Source organism: Engystomops pustulosus, chromosome 1 (assembly GCF_040894005.1).
Source record: "Engystomops pustulosus chromosome 1, aEngPut4.maternal, whole genome shotgun sequence".
In the NCBI taxonomy this organism is placed as follows: domain Eukaryota; kingdom Metazoa; phylum Chordata; class Amphibia; order Anura; family Leptodactylidae; genus Engystomops; species Engystomops pustulosus.
This window is the reverse complement of record NC_092411.1, coordinates 95307775-95325675: the sequence shown is the minus strand read 5'-3', so window position 1 is coordinate 95325675 and position 17901 is coordinate 95307775. Positions and strand designations below refer to the sequence as shown.

At 40.9% G+C, this 17901-nt stretch overlaps 1 protein-coding gene across 1 annotated transcript; it reads left to right on the top strand.

The window, feature by feature from the left end:
- Positions 1-240: 240 nt before the first annotated feature.
- Positions 241-16099, top strand: NIPSNAP1 (nipsnap homolog 1). The gene is made up of 10 exons (XM_072148561.1): positions 241-421; positions 6611-6738; positions 8027-8072; positions 9457-9551; positions 9617-9687; positions 9860-10000; positions 10536-10567; positions 11557-11651; positions 14870-14953; positions 15559-16099. The coding sequence occupies exons 1-10, from the start codon at positions 339-341 to the stop codon at positions 15621-15623; spliced, it is 840 nt and encodes a 279-aa protein (XP_072004662.1). The 5' UTR covers positions 241-338; the 3' UTR covers positions 15624-16099.
- The last annotated feature ends 1802 nt before the right edge of the window (positions 16100-17901 follow it).

Genomic DNA, 17901 nt, shown 5'->3' with positions numbered 1-17901 from the left:
ACTTCTGATAAATCTCCACCATTGTCTCAGTGTAGAAGCATTGCTGTAATGGGTAAAATGTATAGTTGTGTACTACTTCTGCTTTGCACCCTGACAAAATGCAAAAGCCTTGTGACTCCTTTATCAGCAATTTTTATTTGTGTATTTTCAGCGTTTAAACATAGGTTACACAATTCCTTTTTTATGACTGTATTTTCCTCCACAGACGGAGCGCGTGCACGCGCAGTTACCCTCTTGCACGTGCGCAGTAGGCGCTGTGAAGCCGCGGGGTCGCGGGTATTGGGCACGCACGTACACGAACCTACCTGAGCTCCCATCATTCATGTGACACTGAGAACATGTTGTCACGAATCTCCCTCATCCCGGGGCTGAGCCGCTGCCATGGGCTCCGAGGACAATGCATGTCCGGGATAACACGCTGGTATGAAGGGAAGCTGGAGGGCTCTTTTCTATGAGGCGTCATTGTAAGTGCAGCCAGAGAGGGGAGGTCACCTGCACGCCCCGTCATATGACTGCATGTTGTCGGCTGCAGGTTTCGCACGCTGCACTGGGACACATTGGTGTAACATGTTGTACGCATTGGGTAAAGTTATCACATATAGGTATAGGTGGGAGAAGTTACTATGTATTTTATAGTATACTCATCATAACTGTATAGGAAAACCTCTACAAGATATGAGCAGAGAGACTGGTACCTGAACTTACCTGCTGGTATGAGCCCTGGAAATTATAGGATAAAACAGGTAAATATGTGGGATTTCTCTGGAAAAATTAAATTTAGTAATAAATCAGAAATTATCTATGAGAGATACAGGTCCCCTCTGAGGTTGATAAATACAGCGTTCAGCCTTAGCACCGTTCACCGCGCAAATGTGTTAACAAAAAAAGTAGTGTTTTTCTTTTACATGCCTCACTGAGACGCATAATAATGCAGATTAGAAGATTAACATCTGTTGCGTGTTTTTGGCAGTAGAAATGTGAGGTTGATGGGATGAGGATTGGATCTGGATAAGGCTTAGTCTATTGTGATTCAATAAGGGCTAATCACTAGAGGTTACAGGCCACTTATTTCCATAGTGGGGACAACATTCATGTGCCAGGCATGCAGGGTTTACATGTGGTGCAGCATGGAATCCAAATCTTTAATTTTATCTTGTTTAACTAACCCCAAGGCCTTGTCCACACCTGTGTTTGGGTTTTCTGTAACTCTCTATTTGAGGGGAACATAACAGAAATTAAAAACGATCTTCCATTCCCCATAGATTTTATTGGACTTTCTGCAGAATTTGCCAAGCACAGGTCTGAACTTAGCCTCAGTTTACGGTTATTTTTATTTATAATTTATTTATAAGTTATTTATATTTTCAATATTATATACTAAGTGGGCAGGGTTGTGCACGGTATATTTGCAGCAGACTATGGTATTGTTTTTGGTACCTATTGTACAAAGCATCAAAAACCCCTCAGGCTGTGTTCACAGGTGGTGTTTACTTAGCATTTTGAAACACAGACATTTGTTTACTTTGCTGTTAACATTTTCACTTACAAAAACACAATGTTAAAAGAATATAAACAAACCAGAACGCAATGTAACCGCCACCTTGTGAACGCAGCCTTACAAGAGTGTGTGCTACATTAGTCCTGGGAAATGAGCAGGGTAAAGGTTGTGTTTGTTTCATGGGAGCGATTAACCTTTTACTCTCTTGCCACAGTGAGTAAACAAGTTTAGCTAGGTTTATGTCCCTCTGCCCTTGTTTTCTGATATTCCTCACCGCCTCGATTGCCCTGCTAATATAGTAACATTGTAATAACTGCTTCATTTTCTTTGTTTCCAATAAGTTATATGACAAAACATTTACATTTTTTCCTGTAACAGTGCATTTTCCAGTAATTGTGATGAAACAAGCTTAGGGTGAAGACACAGTGGTGTTTTTAGGCTGTTTTTGGGTCGTTTTTAGTTAGTGGGTTTTTTGAAAACACATGTCCGTTTTTAATTGCGCAAATTAAAAAAACTGGACAAAAACGCATGCGTTTTTAAAAAACGGATGCGTTTTTTAACTCATGCATTTTTAACGATCCGAAAATGCACTAACTAAAAACGGTCCAAAAACGGCCTAAAAACGCCACGTGTGTCTTCATCCTAAGGGCCTTTTCACACAAACGTGTGCAGCACATGTAAACATGCCGTATGGTGACGGGATCCCACAGTCTGCACACAGCAGAGGATGGGAGTCCCTGTGTTTATATAGAAATATATTGCAAGGGCGTTCCTTCTGCTGGCCAAACAGCTGCACAGTAAGTGTAATTGTTAATATATTTCCTGTGCTACTGTTCGGCCGGCTGAGGGAACATCCTTGTGTTATTTTTCTATATAATTCAGGTACTCCCGTCTTCTGCTTTGTGTGCAGCTCGTGGGATCGTACCACCATACAGTATGTTTACAGGGGCTGCACTCGTTTGTAATCACTGTCATTACTGTACAAATGGACATAGGGGGAAATGTATCATACACCAATGTCGTGCACTGGCTTATGATAGCAGCCATCTTCTCCCCCATAGGCATAGGCCTCTTGATGTATCAGTCGAAACTATGCCGGGTCCGAAAAAGTCACTTCACTGGAATTTGCACCCCTCTACGCAATCTCCATGCTCACGTGGTATGGAGATGGTGTAGTGGCAAAAGAGATTTGTGATTATATGAGCGATTCCATGCCAAAAACTGGCATAGTACGTTATAGAGTCCTGTGTCTGTAGAGTCACAGGATATTGTTTCCTATGATGTCAGTTTATACTTAGCAGATTTCAACGGTATCAATAAAAGACACAAATATACACTACATTTATTTCTGTAAAGAAACTACGGTATTTGTTTTGTGCTGGAACCTTGACTGTCAGTTAGTTATTCTGTATTATACCAATTGAGTATTAATTGAGTATATTTTGATGGAGTAACCCAGTATGTTATTTCCTGTCCGGTCCAGTATGTGTTATAAAATTCACCTTCCCCTTGTCTGCCAGGTCGGTTGTGGATTCTACCCAACTGCAGGTGGTGCAAGAATTTAATTTCTAAGGAGTGCATATCTCTGCGGATGTTAAATCTCCCTAAACCTTATTCCACTGCTTGCTAAATTTTCTGCTTAGGTGATCTAAGCCACCACTTTCTGTAACCTTACAAGAATGATATTGATGTCTCAGCTGCTGTATGTCTTTCAAGATGCTCTAGTTTGGCTCCCATTGAAGTATTTTTATAAATGTCAGGTGATATTTAAAGATCTGGTCTGGCTTAAGGGGGTCCCTCGCATAAAGTATGAGACACTTCAGTGCCCTAAAATTGATGGTTGTGTAGCTTCCCCTAATCCATGGATGTATTTTATAGCCTCCCAACTTCAGCACTTTCATGGTTAGGAACTGCAGGATGTCCCAGGTCCAGCAAATTCGCTGCTAAAAGCTGTAGTTCGTAACCCTTGAAACCCGATTGACTCTAGATTTCCTACTATAAGTCTCATGGTGTGGGATAAAGCAAATCAGTTCCTGAATATTCTTGTTTACCTTTCACCCCTGTGTGGTATAACCCACAATTACTGGAGTTCAGATTGGATGGGGTTCAGTCCCAGGCAAGAACAGGGAGTATATATGTAGTGTAGTTGCAGTGCGTGGGAACCTTCTAGAATGAGTTTGTTACACATAACCCGTTTACAATTGTGGCATGCATGGCGGAGTCTAGGGACCTGACTGTCACTTCATCGGCAGCTAAAACACTTTTGGCTACCTAGGACGCCACATCTGGGTTCATCTCTCTGTTTTATGGTTTACTGCTGAGCGAGTAGCTTAAGCAATTTCCGTTGACTTAAACAAAAATGGGAAACTGATGTAGGTCCAATTACGGAAGATCAATGGGAAGCTATTTTGGCGGCGTTCCCAGGGGTTTCTACTTGTGAATCTATTACAAAGAGTATAACTTTTTTATTCACCATAGTGGGGTAGGGTGTGTTTTATTAGAATAAAACAACTGTAAAAAAAAAAACTCTTTTAATAAAAATGTATTTGATTAAAAAAAAAAAAAAGACAAAGCAGAACAAGCAGATGCTATAGAGAGGAGATTCACAATATAGGAGATGCATTTATTTTGGTGAAATATATTCGGGTACCTACCACTAGACAGTCTTCTCCAGATTTATCATTGTGGCTGATGCTAAGTGATAAAACTATCGCACTATTAGACAGTCTACTCTACCGCACCACTGTTCCCAGACCAGCGCTCCTTCGTATACTGTACATTTACTTCATAGCACGTGAGGCAGTTTTTGACACATTTTGATGCATTTTAACTGGAGTTAACTATTGTACTTTTAACTTCTGTAACTAACCTGGAACAAACTAAAAGTATTCTTTTACAAGAAATGTGTTAAGGTATGTGATCTATAAAAGCATGTTTGTCACCGATCTGTGCTTACTGTAGCGTCATCAGAAACGGCCATGGTTCTCCCTTTTCTTCCATCAGAGCTGTGACAAGCCAATCTGCTGAGTAAGCAGCTGGAAGTGTTCATTGTTGCAATCCCATAGTAGACCGTAACAACATGTATTATTTACTAGTACTGGTTATTATTTTAAAGTGAATACAGGCAGCCAGTGCAGCAATTGGCACAAACTGGAGGCATCTGTGTAGTTTTTGGTCTGAAAGACGAGCCTGGCTGCTACGTTAATAAATGTTTTCCTCCCCTTAAAGTTGTTATTTGAAATGAAAGGGACCCGGGCACCTCTTTTATCAAGAGCACTATAGAACCTGGTGTGTGACACCTCTTCACTGCATCAATGCATCAAACTAACCCCTTGGCAAGAGGCTTCAAAATATTACCCCCAGCATTTCTGAGGAGTATTTTTAGCCAAAGAAGAGTACAAAATTTGCGGTTATATGACTGATCTATTGAGTGTTATTAGCCGCTTTACCATACAATGGACTTGGGTCACACAACAGGAAAAAACTAATGAGTGCCATCTGTTTTCTTTTTTTATCGCATGGCGCTTGGCCGGATTAAATATATGATTCAGTTAAACAGTAGTGCATGCCCTAGTCTGAAAAGCTTTTGACTGATAACCCAGTCTATAGGTCATGAGATACGTTGAAAAACAAATGCAGATCAACCAAGAGAAATGGATGTCAGCGTCCATTTTTGACGGTTTGTGGGCATCGAGCCTAAGGTCAGAGTCGGACAGGTTGGAGCGATAAATAAGTTGCAGATTCCAGTTCCACTTGGCCTCTGCTGCAGGTTTTTGATGCATGATGTGGATTGGCTTTTGTATAAATCCCATCTACTAAGCTGCTAATTACATTACTAACAAGAAACAATTCGCTTGTGAATTCACCCGAAACATTGTGCATCAGGGCGGTACAGGAGTATGATATATATCCGATTGATAAAAGAGCACAGATAACCGGCACAAACCTTCTAGTGTAACAGTTCTCCAGCGTTACTTCAGCCACTCACGGCTCCACAATCTCACCGACACGCTGACCCGCTTGTTCCCAGGGTGCACACTGAATGCAGTGTAAAAAGTAGAAAAGCAGAGTGGCACTCACTGGAATAAAAGCAGAAAACTTTATTGCAGAAATAAATCCAGGACAGGGGGGATGCACGCCACGACTAGGCAACGGGCCGTTTCGCTCACTAAGCGCTTTCTCAAGCCTGGGGTCCGCTTTCAGTATATCTTTCCAAGCATCATAGGTCCATTAATGTCACTAGCCCATTTATCCTAGCGCCCTTCCAGGGATGTAGTAATAAGAAAATTTGTCTATAGAGGTAGGAAATCTGGCCGCAAGGAGGACCAACCAATGCCAGCACAGTAAGTATCACAGAGATGAAGTCTGACTCGGCTGTAGATATCTGTAAAACTGTGTTTGTGGAAGGCCAAATTCAGACTGCAGCTGCTGGGTTTCCTCTTGATATAATTGAGCAATACAGAGAAGTCCCTTCTGACTCCAGTTGGTGCAGATCCCACATACTCGGGTTGCCCCAGATTGGAGTCTTTTTTGTGATAACCATCTTTCAACTTGCTGCATTTTCACCATAACTGGTGTATTAGGTGCAAGGTAGGTAGCTGCCACTGGCACATTATAATGAATCTGCAGAATCCATACAACCGATCACCATGCGTCGTCACAGGGAGCGGCGATCGAAAACAAGGTTACTGGCCCTACGTGGCGGCAAGGTGTTTGCCGCAATAAGCGGCAAACTCTACTTCTGTATGACGAGGGCATCATAACTTTTATGATATTTTGAAAGAACGAACATTTTGGGAAGCCGTGATGCCTGTTTATGATTTTTACTGTTTATTTTTATATCACTTCTAGGGAAAGGGGGTGATTTTAATTTGTAGGTTTTTTTTTTACATTTTATTTATTATTTTTTCTCGTTTTCCCGTGGATAGAGCCTCTTTGGGAAAACCCTTTTAAGTTTGTTATAATTTCCAGAAAGCATCTGAAAGTCTCATATTCACATTACACAAAAAATGTTGCTATTGCTTAAGTGATTTTATCTTTGCCACTAAACTTCTTTCTTTGTTGAGTATATACTGTAGAACTTATCCTAACTTTCCATCCTTTACCCACCAGCTATGCGTCTAATCCTAAAGAAAACAGTTGGCTTCGGTCCCTTTTTGTACGGAAGGTGGATCCACGCAAAGATGCACATTCAACTTTGTTGTCTAAAAGGGAGACAAGTGGCTTGTACAAAATTCAATGTAAGAGCATAGTTTGAAGATTTACAGAGATTCTACTGTAGTAATACCTCTACTGCTTGTTCATCTCTCTTAAGAATAATAGGATTGGGCATACTCCAATATCTTTCCCCTGTTAACTGCTGTCGCACAACAATGTTAGGTTTGTTATATTCTAAGCTACTACTGTAAGTGAGCAACCTGAATATTCCAACTTAGGCAGCATCTTAAAGAGAACCCGTCATGCAAAATAACCCCCCTAAACTAAATATATTTTCATAAACTGCCATTAGAGAGCATTGCCTCTATCCCTTCATTGTCCCTCTACATGCCTGTAAACCTAAGCAATGAGGTCCTAAAGCTGTATGCAAATGACCTGTGAGAGGTCCAATGAAGCATTAGCATATTCAAGCTGTCCACTCTATTCATGTGTGGGAGGCATAGCCACACCCCCAGTGCTTGACTGACAGCCTGTATAATGATGTGAGGCTGTATAATGATGTGCTTGCTGGTGGCCACGCCCCCTGCAGCCTGTGTGTGTATAGGAGAGATACAGCAGCTCCATGCAGCCATGTTACAGCAGAACATGTCAGATTCATGTGTAGCTGATGTCTGTGTCTCTCACCTGTATATTAGGAGGATGCAGCATGTCAGCAGATGCAGCACACACACTAGCCATGCTTTACTATACATTACACACAGACATGAGCAGGGGGAGGAGAGGGGAGGGGTAACAGGGGTGACATCACTGCCATCACTGCCTCTGACCATGTGACCAGCCTCATTTACATGATAAAGAATAGATGATTTTACAATGAATAATGTATGAATTGACTAGATAAAGGCTGGGATGGGATCCTTGAGAGCTGCTCCAACAGGTAGAGGTGACAGGACTAGTGGCAGAGACATGATGGCAGGTGTCCTTTAATGGTCAAGAAGGAAGTCAGCTTATTGGGTTTTCATCCTGCTCAATATTAAGAGGAAGTGAAACTACATTTCAATGTTTACTGGTAAGCTGCACATATGTAGGGTTTTTTCTTTTAGAACAATATGGACATTTCCTTTATTTGGTTAGCATTTCTTGAAGATGGACCCAGGTGTAGGATGTAGTCATAAGTTGTCTCTGGTATGTAGATATCATGTTCCAGTGTAGAATAATTTACCATGGCCCCTTCTTCTATGACCTTCTGATCAGTAGCCAGGAATGTGTTTGAGATTGAACCAGAAAACTCCTGGCAATGATGTGTTATATTCCAAAACTAAAGCACAATCCACCTGTAAAAGGAAATTTTCTTTTGTTTTTTCCCTGCAGTCCATAACGTGAAGCCAGAATGCCTAGATGCTTATAACAAATTGACGTGAGTACCCTCTATTTGCTGTGCTATGTAAGAGAGGGGCATCAATGTTTCTGCTTACTTATTGCTTGCTTAAAACGTTGGCCATGTAATAAAAGGAATGGTGCAAAGAAAACAATCAATGCATCTTTTAATTTTCTAACCATAAGATATGTTTCCTATGCGCTGCATCACTGATCTCTTCTGCATGTCCTGTATGCAGGCTTAGGGTACATTTATACAGCTCTATGCCCGCCCATTGTGCCCTGGAGAGGAGGTGGAGGTGACCCCTCCATAGAGAAAAGCGGTGCATGGCCGCATACACGGGAAAAGATAGAGCATACTCTTTTTTTCTTTTTTTTTTTCGTGTACGGCGCGGAACGGTGCCATGTGTGGCACAGTACCACTGCCGGACCGCCATTGCCGTCTATGGAGACATATATACATCCCCACAGATGGCCGTCTGCAGGCACCAGAGATTGTATTTTCTTCCACTATAAATGACGTTCAAATGAAGTGAACTCAGCCTTAATTCTAAATAAATTAAAACAAGGATCCTTTTCAGCTGTTTACTGCAGATTTTGCTGGAAGTATCCACATCCTGTAAAGCGTTTCCAGAGGAAATGTAGTATTGCAGAATTTCAGATGAATTGACATCCATTTGTTGCACACAAGGGGTATTCTTAACAAGAGGGCCAATTCATGACATCCCTTTGCTTTGGGACACATTGACAAGGGTGGTTTGCAGAATGGAAACGCTTTTATAAAATTTCATGGATAAGCATTTCTTGGTGTGACTCCCATATTGCTCATGTTATATTGACTGAGCCGTGTGCTAGCACTACATTCAGTATGTAAAAATATGCAACGTTTTCCAGGATGGGATAAGGAAACCACGCCTCTTTTATCTACCTTGTAAGGCAGCTCCCTTGACATTAAGCATGACCTTCAGGAAGCCTTATGACATGATGCGGGATTAAAACCAAGCCAGTATATCTATTCCAGAAGGAACAGACTCCCAACTGTAGATGGAACTGTTTCGACCTCATGGGTTCTCTTCAGTACAGCTTAGGGCAGTGATGGCAAACCTTTTAGATGCCGAGTGCCCAAACTACAACTGAAACCCACATATTTTTCGCAAAGTGTCGATTCAACAATTTAAGCAGTAACTTATTACTCCCTGCTTTGTTACATGTTTAAATTGTATAGGCACCTGTGGACACCAATACAGGAGAAATAAGAAGAAGAAGTTTGGATTATCATTGTAGCTTCCTTCTAAGGTCCTGGGCTGCCTGAGACCTGATTTCAGCTATTATTATAACTTATTCAGCTATTATTTCATCAAAAATGTTTCTCAATTAGAAGAAGGAATTTGTTCTTCTCATCTCTTATTTTTCTATGTGTGTAGAGAAGAAGTGCTGCCTAAGCTGCATCAGGACCCAGATTACCCATGTGATTTGGTGGGTAATTGGAATACGTGGTATGGGGAGCAGGACCAAGCAGGTGGGTACAGACATGTTGGGAGGGTTTTTGCTCAGTTTCTGGTTAAATGCTGGTTTTCATTACAGTTCATCTGTGGCGATTCTCTGGGGGATATCCTGCACTCATGGACTGTATGAATAAGTTGAAAAATAACAAGGTAACGAGCAAAGACAAAGAAACAGGACCCTCTAGTATACATACTATTTTATATTTATAGCAATCAACAGCCGATTTAAAATTAATTTTCCCCTTTTTTCACTACATTTCAACATTGACAAAACATTGTCTGCCTGCCAATTGTAATAATACAGCATATTATCCATCTGCAGGAATACCTGGCTTTCCGGGAGGAACGTAGTCGCATGCTGCTTTCCCGTAGAAACCAACTGCTTCTGGAGTTTAGTTTTTGGAATGAGCCCACACCTCGTAAAGGCCCTAACATCTATGAATTACGTACATATAGGTTAAAGGTCTGTTCAAAAATACTCTGTTATGGCTAATACTGTATTTTTCATTTATTTATTTTTTTTTTACTATTGGCATTGGGGGATTGTAAAACAAGGAAGAAGTTTAACATGCTTCCCATCAGCGCTGGTCTCTATTTGCATGACCACAGCATGCACCCGCTCCAGCCTCTGTCTGCAGTCTGTGTAAGGTGGGTGCACAATGTGGTCTTGACATCAGAGATCGACGTTGACAGGAGGCATAGCGCTGGACTGTAGCACTGAAAACAGAAACAAGTATTACTTCTTTCTAGTTTTTACAGCCTCAACGCCACTGGTAATATGTATAGTGTGTAGGAGTTGAAACCTTGCCCAACACTGCTGAATTCCCTGGGCATTACACCCACTAGGTCCAAATTGCCATCTAGGCCAAAAACGATATACAAGTAATATTGTTAAAATAATTTACCCTTTTAAGTGAAACAATTGTTCATTGATAACTTATTTTAGTGTATACTTTGGCATTCTTTGATTACACTAATGTCATGTTTTTTAATTCCAGCCAGGAACAATGATTGAATGGGGAAACAACTGGTAAGAACCCATTCCATTCTTTAAGCCAGTCTATACTGTTATTTATTAATTTGTATATTTTTCCCTCAAAGGAGTTCTTCAGGATTAACGTTATTTGATTTTTGACCCCAGGAGGGTATGACCATAAGAAACGGGTAATACTTGCCCCCTCTGGTGCAGCGCCGCCAGTCACTGCTGGTCCCGGTTATGTGGAGACTCAAAGCGATCTCACATCCACAGTGCGTGCAGCCATGAGTTGTACTGTTGAACTGCTTTTCTTAAAAAAAAAAAACAACAATTTTTTTTTAGCCTATCCCTTGACACTGCTGTAGATTAGAGTATAATACTGTATATAACACTCTGCACTGATTGATGTTTCATGTAGCAGGAAAAGCCATTACTAGCACATTTTTTTCTTTAAGCTCTTCAAGCTTTCTCTATACAAATGCCAAGTGCATAAGGTTCTCTTTAAAAGTACTTTATCTTTCACTAGCGACCAGCCCCCACACACACCACACCTTTTAGATGTCTTAATACATGTTTCACTGTTTCACCATTGTTACTAAAGATCCAGTAATGGAGGTGGGAGGTGCTCCAAACTGACGCTGCTAAACCTGCCACACCTTAGGTATGAGGGAGTTGAGTGAGAACTTGCCTGTGTGGGACTCAAGAGAACATAATTCCTGAAGGAGGGGCAAAAAAAAAAGGGGGTTGAGAGAGAAGCAGGCTGTGTGTGTGAAGAGACATCAGCTCCCTCATTCACTTCTTCCTCAGGAATTCTCTTCAGCGAATCACACATTGACAAGTTCTCTCTCATCTCTCTCATTCCTCGGGGAGCATGTTAGCATTGTCAGCATCAGTTAGGAGGGGGGATAGGGTATTATTTTTGTTAGAATGTTAGAATATTATTTTGTTGAGCTTGTATTTTTATATTTTATAAACGTTCTGTACTTTTTGTGTTGGCAGGAAATCATCTTTTTAAAAATAAAAACTTTATATTTTTGCTTCAGGGCACGTGCTATCAAGCATCGCCAGGAGAATCAAGAAGCTGTGGGGGGATTCTTTTCTCAAATTGGAGAACTATATGTGGTGCATCATCTTTGGGGTAAGCATTTTTAAGCAGGGCCATAAGTTTGTGATGTATATTCTTTTACATTGTTCCCACGGGGCCCACATGCATGAATTATGTATGCTGAATTTGATAATTTTAAAGAAATGAAAGTTCAACTACACATGAATATATTTACTGTATATACTTAAGTATAAGCCGAGTTTTTCAGCACAAAAAATGTTCTGAAAAACCCTGACTAGGCTTATACTCAAGTCAAACGGTGTACTCTCCTTGCGACGCATTGGAACACAGTATAGTGTCAGCAACCGGCTGACATCACAATCCCTGCGGGGGCACTGAGAGAATACCGGAGCATAGGTCGATCAATTATAGAGGACCTGCCGGGGTGTCGGAAGGTGATTACACTGTTTTTTTTTTTTTTTGCAGGCTGTGTACTACAGGGGGCTGTGACCAATGCATTTCTCACCCTCTGCTTATACTCAAGTCAATAGGTTTTCCCAGTTTTTTGTGTTAGGGGTCTTGGCTTATACTTGGGTCGGCCTCGACTGTTTTCTGTAGTCCTCCCTGCTTTTGTGCAAATAGAATGCCATGAAAGGGAAATGCATGAAACCCCCCATATACAAATGTCAGCTAGAAATATTTTTTACCTTTGCTATAAACATCATTCATTGGTGACAAATCGGCTTGAATTGTGGACCACAAATTGAAAAAGGTAGTGTCCTGAATTGAAGTCTGGTCTGTTCCTGGAAGCTACATTTTATTGGTTTAGTTTCAAATAAAACCCTGCAGTACAAGACAAAGTCTGATTACACTTGGTTGATGAGTGTTGCACATCATTAATCCACTAGCACTTTTCAAGTAATTGGAGCAATAAAACAGGCAAAACACAAGGTAATAGTCCACGCTTGATTTATTGGGTGAAGTCTCAGCCATTGATTTCTCTTATCTTACTGTAGTGACCAATGTAACCAACACAAGTCGCTTGTTAAAACCTTCAGTGGCAAAGTAGCCTCCTTAATCTGTGTGAGGGCTGGAAGAAATCTTGAGTACTAATTTTACTAAAGATGCCATGAGTTTTACACACTTTTTTTTTTTTTTTTTAAATAGAATATTTCATTCAATCTGACTGTTGTTCAGATTGCTATAGCTAAAAGTTTTATTGTTACACTTAACCTCTTCCCGCTCTGCGGCGGATATATCCGCTGCTGAGATGATGCCGGCTCGGCTCTGGATTGGAGCCGAACCGGCATCGGCAAACACAGGGTGCCGGCTGTAACATATGGCCGGCACCCCAGTCTAACACCCGCGGTGTGAGTGGGTTCCGGCGCCCGCGCGCTGTTTTCGGGGGGCACCGATCGCTGCTATGGCAACTCTGGTGTCCGATCTGGACCCCAGTGTTGCCTGCAGGCAGTGCCAGTAAGATGGCATCTATGACATCATCTTACAGGCAGAGTGCCAGCCTATGCATGTGCAAAGGTGTCTGAAATTAACCCCTTAAGGACGCAGGGTTTTTCGGCTCATTTCTTGCTCTCCAACTTCAAAAATCCATAACTTTTTCATTTTTACGTGTACAGACCTGTGTGAGGGCTTATTTTGTGCGTAACAAATTTTACTTTCCCGTGATGTTATTTATTTTAACATGCCGTGTACTGCGAAGCTGAAAAAAAATTCCAAATGTGGAAAAATTGTGGGCTCACGTTCTTGTGGGCTCAGTTTTTACGACTTTCACTCTTTGCTCCAAATAACATGCCTACTTTATTCTTTGGTTCGGTGCGATCGCGGTGATACCAAATTTATATAGGTTTTATTGTGTTTTAATACATTTTCAAAAATTAAACGAATGTGTACAAAAAAGAAAAAAATTTTTTTGCCATCTTCTGACGCTAATAACTTTTTCATACTTTGGCGCACGGAGATGTGTGAGGGGTCATTTTTTGCGAAATGAGTCGACGTTTGCATTGCTACCATTTTGAGGTCTGTGCGACATTTTGATAATTTTTTATTTCATTTTTTTATGTTATGTAAAAAGGTGTAAAAGTCGCATTTCGGACATTTGTGCGCCATTTCCCGCCTCGGAGGTCACCGCCGCCCGTAACCGTTTTTATATTTTGATAGATCGGGCATTTTGGGACGCGGCGATACCTAATGTGTCTGTGGTTTTTACTGTTTATTATGTTTTATATCCGTTCTAGGGAAAGGGGGGTGATTTGAACTTTTAATATTTTATAAAAATTTTTTATTTTTTAAACTTTTTTTTTTTTTTTTCACTATTTTTTTAGACCATCTAGGGTACATTAACCCTAGATGGTCAGATCGCTCCTACCATATACTGCAATACTACAGTATTGCAATATATGGCATTTTTGCAGGTCATACATTACAATGAGCCACTGGCTCATTGTAACGAACCTGCATAAGCCATGTAGCCTCGTGTCAAAAGAAGACCCGAGGCTACCATGGCAACCGATCGCCCGCGCGTCACCGTCTTTTAAACGCCGCCGGCAAGCACCGACCGCGGTTGTTAGCGGTGGGGGTTTTGTGCAAAATGCAAAAACCCCCACCTCTGTATGAAGAGGACTCAGCCCGTGAGCCCTCTTCATACATCCCTTATACCTCTGCGCCGTAGAGCTACGGCGCAGAGCGTTAAGGGGTTAAGCTTTATTGTTAATCCTGGTTCTTATGACAACCATACATTTTTAAAATCCAATTGTCACTGAGACCAAAAAATTTTTGGCTGGGGTTACAATTATAAAATATACAGTTCCCACTTACATCCAAATTCAACTTAAGAACGACTTAAGATCTATAGAACGTACGTAGGTAACCTGGGGACTGCCTGTAAAAGGATCTTTACTTTCCACTTTAGTTATTGGCACAAAAAGCCTTAACCACAAAAGATTGGATACTTACTGAAAATCTGAGGCTACGTTATTTTACAGGGTAAATGCTTTATAAATTATTAAAATAAATAACGATGACAATTGGTGCATCCTGTCTTCAAAAATCTTTGAATAAAAGTTGATTAGTTACCCATTACAAATCCTCTTGTAGCCATCAATACTGTTATCCAGAAAATGTTATTTCATGAGATATAGATACTAATCATGTTATATTGAATCTTTAATTTCACAAAAAATAGCCCTTTGCCAAAGGCTGACAAGGATGGGTAAAAAAACAATAAACTTTTTACATTCAATAAACCTTGCAACTGCTATATTTCTGTATTTACTCGTTTTTGGTATTTTTGACAGCTTACAAAGATCTACAGTCCAGAGAAGAAACTAGGAAAGCAGCATGGACCAAAAGGGGGTGGGATGAAAATGTCTATTATACAGGTATTGTAAGCCAGCAGTATCTTGCATGTGCAAATCTCGCACCATGTTGATTATCTTATCAGTTATTACAAGAGATTACTCCTTTCCTAATGTATCTGTAGAATCTTCAGATGAGTCCAGATTATCTATGGGTGGGGTGCAGGAGATCTTGACTTGATGTCACAAATAAGGTTATATTTATATAGGGTTTTTGCCCTCCACTGTAAGGATATGTTGGGCGGATTCCGGACGTATCCTTTCAACGGAGGGCTAGAATGTATCCCGCTGTATGCACATACTGTGGAATATATCCTCCTGTCCCACCCTTAGTTGACCTTAGTTGAGCCTATATGCCACTGTGCAGCAGGATGGAAAAGCACAGCTTGGTGTGTGGTGTTGATGCTGCATCACCTCTGATTACAAACAGAGATTAGTGGTGATTAGAGGCAGCCTGCTGCACCAGAGAGGGCTAAGTATACCTTGTTTGTCATTTTAAGATTCCCTTTAGATTTAGAAATCCTTTATATGTTTTATTCAGTAACTCGTGCACTTGGTCATATTATCATCATTTTTTGGTGGTCATCTCCCTAACTATTTATAATTTGCTTTCCTCTGCTTCTTTATAGTACCTCTTGTGCGGAACATGGAGTCTCGTGTTATGATTCCTTTAAAGATCTCTCCTCTTCAGTGAAGCAACTATACTCTCTTTTAGGAAACCATTTACATACTTGAGTTGTTGGTAGATCCTGCCACTTCACCAGTGATCTTTTCATCCATAAGAACAGATCTCTCTCCGATGTAACCAACCTAGACAAATAGTACTGAAGATGTGACATACCCATCCTTTGAATTTATTAATGTAGCTACCTATGTGAACATACAGACTCCTAGCCAGCTGTTATTGAGAGTAAGTCCATCTTCACTGAGATTTACTAATGTTAATGTCTACTGAGAAAACTCGGCAATGGTGGACTAAGACTTGACAGATTTCAGTTCGGTCCAAAATACACCAGGCAGTGTATTAGCAGATTGTACTCAGGGAAACATTAAAATTTGTCTGCTTTTAAAGCAAATAGAAGATTATTGAATATGTCTCCGTATGGGCACTTAAGATTGCTGTCCGATACATTACTATGTAAATAATAAAATAAATATCAGCTGAAACTATGTGTCTGTGGATCTTTGCTTTCTAATATATTAGATTCATTTGTTTGCACCTTTGTAAATGCTCTCTGTCTGGTGGCATATTCAGTAGTACAGGCAGTCCTGGATGACAAACAAGATTCTGTAGGTTTGTTCTTAAGTTGAATTTGTATGTATGTTGGAACTGGTAAATCTTGTAAATATAATTAAACTCCAGACAAAGTATTTTTTTCCCTCCCTCTGACATGGATTTTCATAAATTTGGGAACAAGGATTAAAGGGGTTCTCCAGTCATAGCAAGTTAGGGCTTAACTTGCTGATTGGTGGCATTCTTGGTGATCTCACGTTTGGGGTCAGTTGAACCCCTGTTGTGCCACAGATGACCTATGGCACTTATGGGGATGCCGAACGCCCTACTTGGCACTCTTCGTCAGCGCCATAGAAATCAATAGTGCAGCCAGCACATGTGTGACCAGCTGCTCTGTTTATCAAGAGCTACGAGAGGTGTACAACAGACCCCCATTTTCACAATCCATGGTGTTCAATCACTGAGACCCCCACTGATCAGCAAATTAGGCATTTTTTGCATTTCCAATTTTTGTTATGCTCCTTTAAAAATCCATAAACTTTTTATTTTTTGATCCAGCACGACATAGGTTAGCAGTAAAACATGTTCTTCTTTATTGTTACATATTAATGGAGACCGAAATCCATGGAAAGGACAGCCGAACGTCACAGGTCTGTAACGTTTGGCTGTCCTTTCCATGCTATTTTGAGGGGTTTTACTGCCACTCCCTTGGTCAATGTTCACTGTTATTGGCTGGTCGATCCAGACCAGCTAATAGCTGCAATAATTGTCTCAATGGGCATCACAGGGGTTAATGGGAGAAATGCACAACAATTATTGCTGCAGTGGAAGGGGCCATGTCTGGCCGCTTTATGCCATCTCCCAGAAAGCTCCGATTGACCGATCTGTGCACCCACTGCTGGGTAAGGATTACCACTTGCATGCAGATAACTTTTATCCCAGCGTTCCACTATTCTAATCCCTCAGTTCCAAAGGTTCTGTAGTGTGCAACACTGTACGCAAAAACCAGAGGCCAGCTATAAGAACATGGTGTTGGTCAAGTATAAGGACAAAAGCGATGTCCTTGTTCTGACCACAATTCATGGGACTCCAGCACCCTCACCCCTGCACAAGGTACCACCACCACTGCCCCCAAGCCAGATGGCATCCTAGCTTACAATAAATACATGGGTGGCTTTGATCTGTCAGATCATGAGCTCAAGCCGTAAAAAGACCTAGAGAAAACGGAGATATGGTACAAAACGCTGGCCATGTACATTGCACAGATGATGCTGTGCAACTCTCACGTGCTGTTCCAAAGTGCAGGTCATACCGTATCATTTCATTTTCAAGAGTTGGTAATTAGGGAACTAATATTTGGACAAGAAGGACAGGGCCCCAGTAGCTCTGGATTAGATGTCCCCATGTGTTTTGATAGGGCAACATTTTCCTGTTGAATTCTTTTAGTCTGTCTCTAAAAGAAGGACTCAGAAAAGAGTCTGTTCCAAAAGGGGGACTAGGTAGGACATGTACTACTACGAGACCTGCGAGAACTCCAGAGTGACAAAATTTTAGTTGGTCCCCTGGTATATTCCACCACTTTATACGCAATACATTCACATCCAACCTTTTTTGTGAATTCATTTTTGTAAAAGGAATTATTTTAACTAATGTTAGGACAAATTGCTCCCTATACCGTTTAATTATTTCCATAAGGGATGTAGTTTGAAACTAGGGTCACTTGTTGGTTTTAATTATT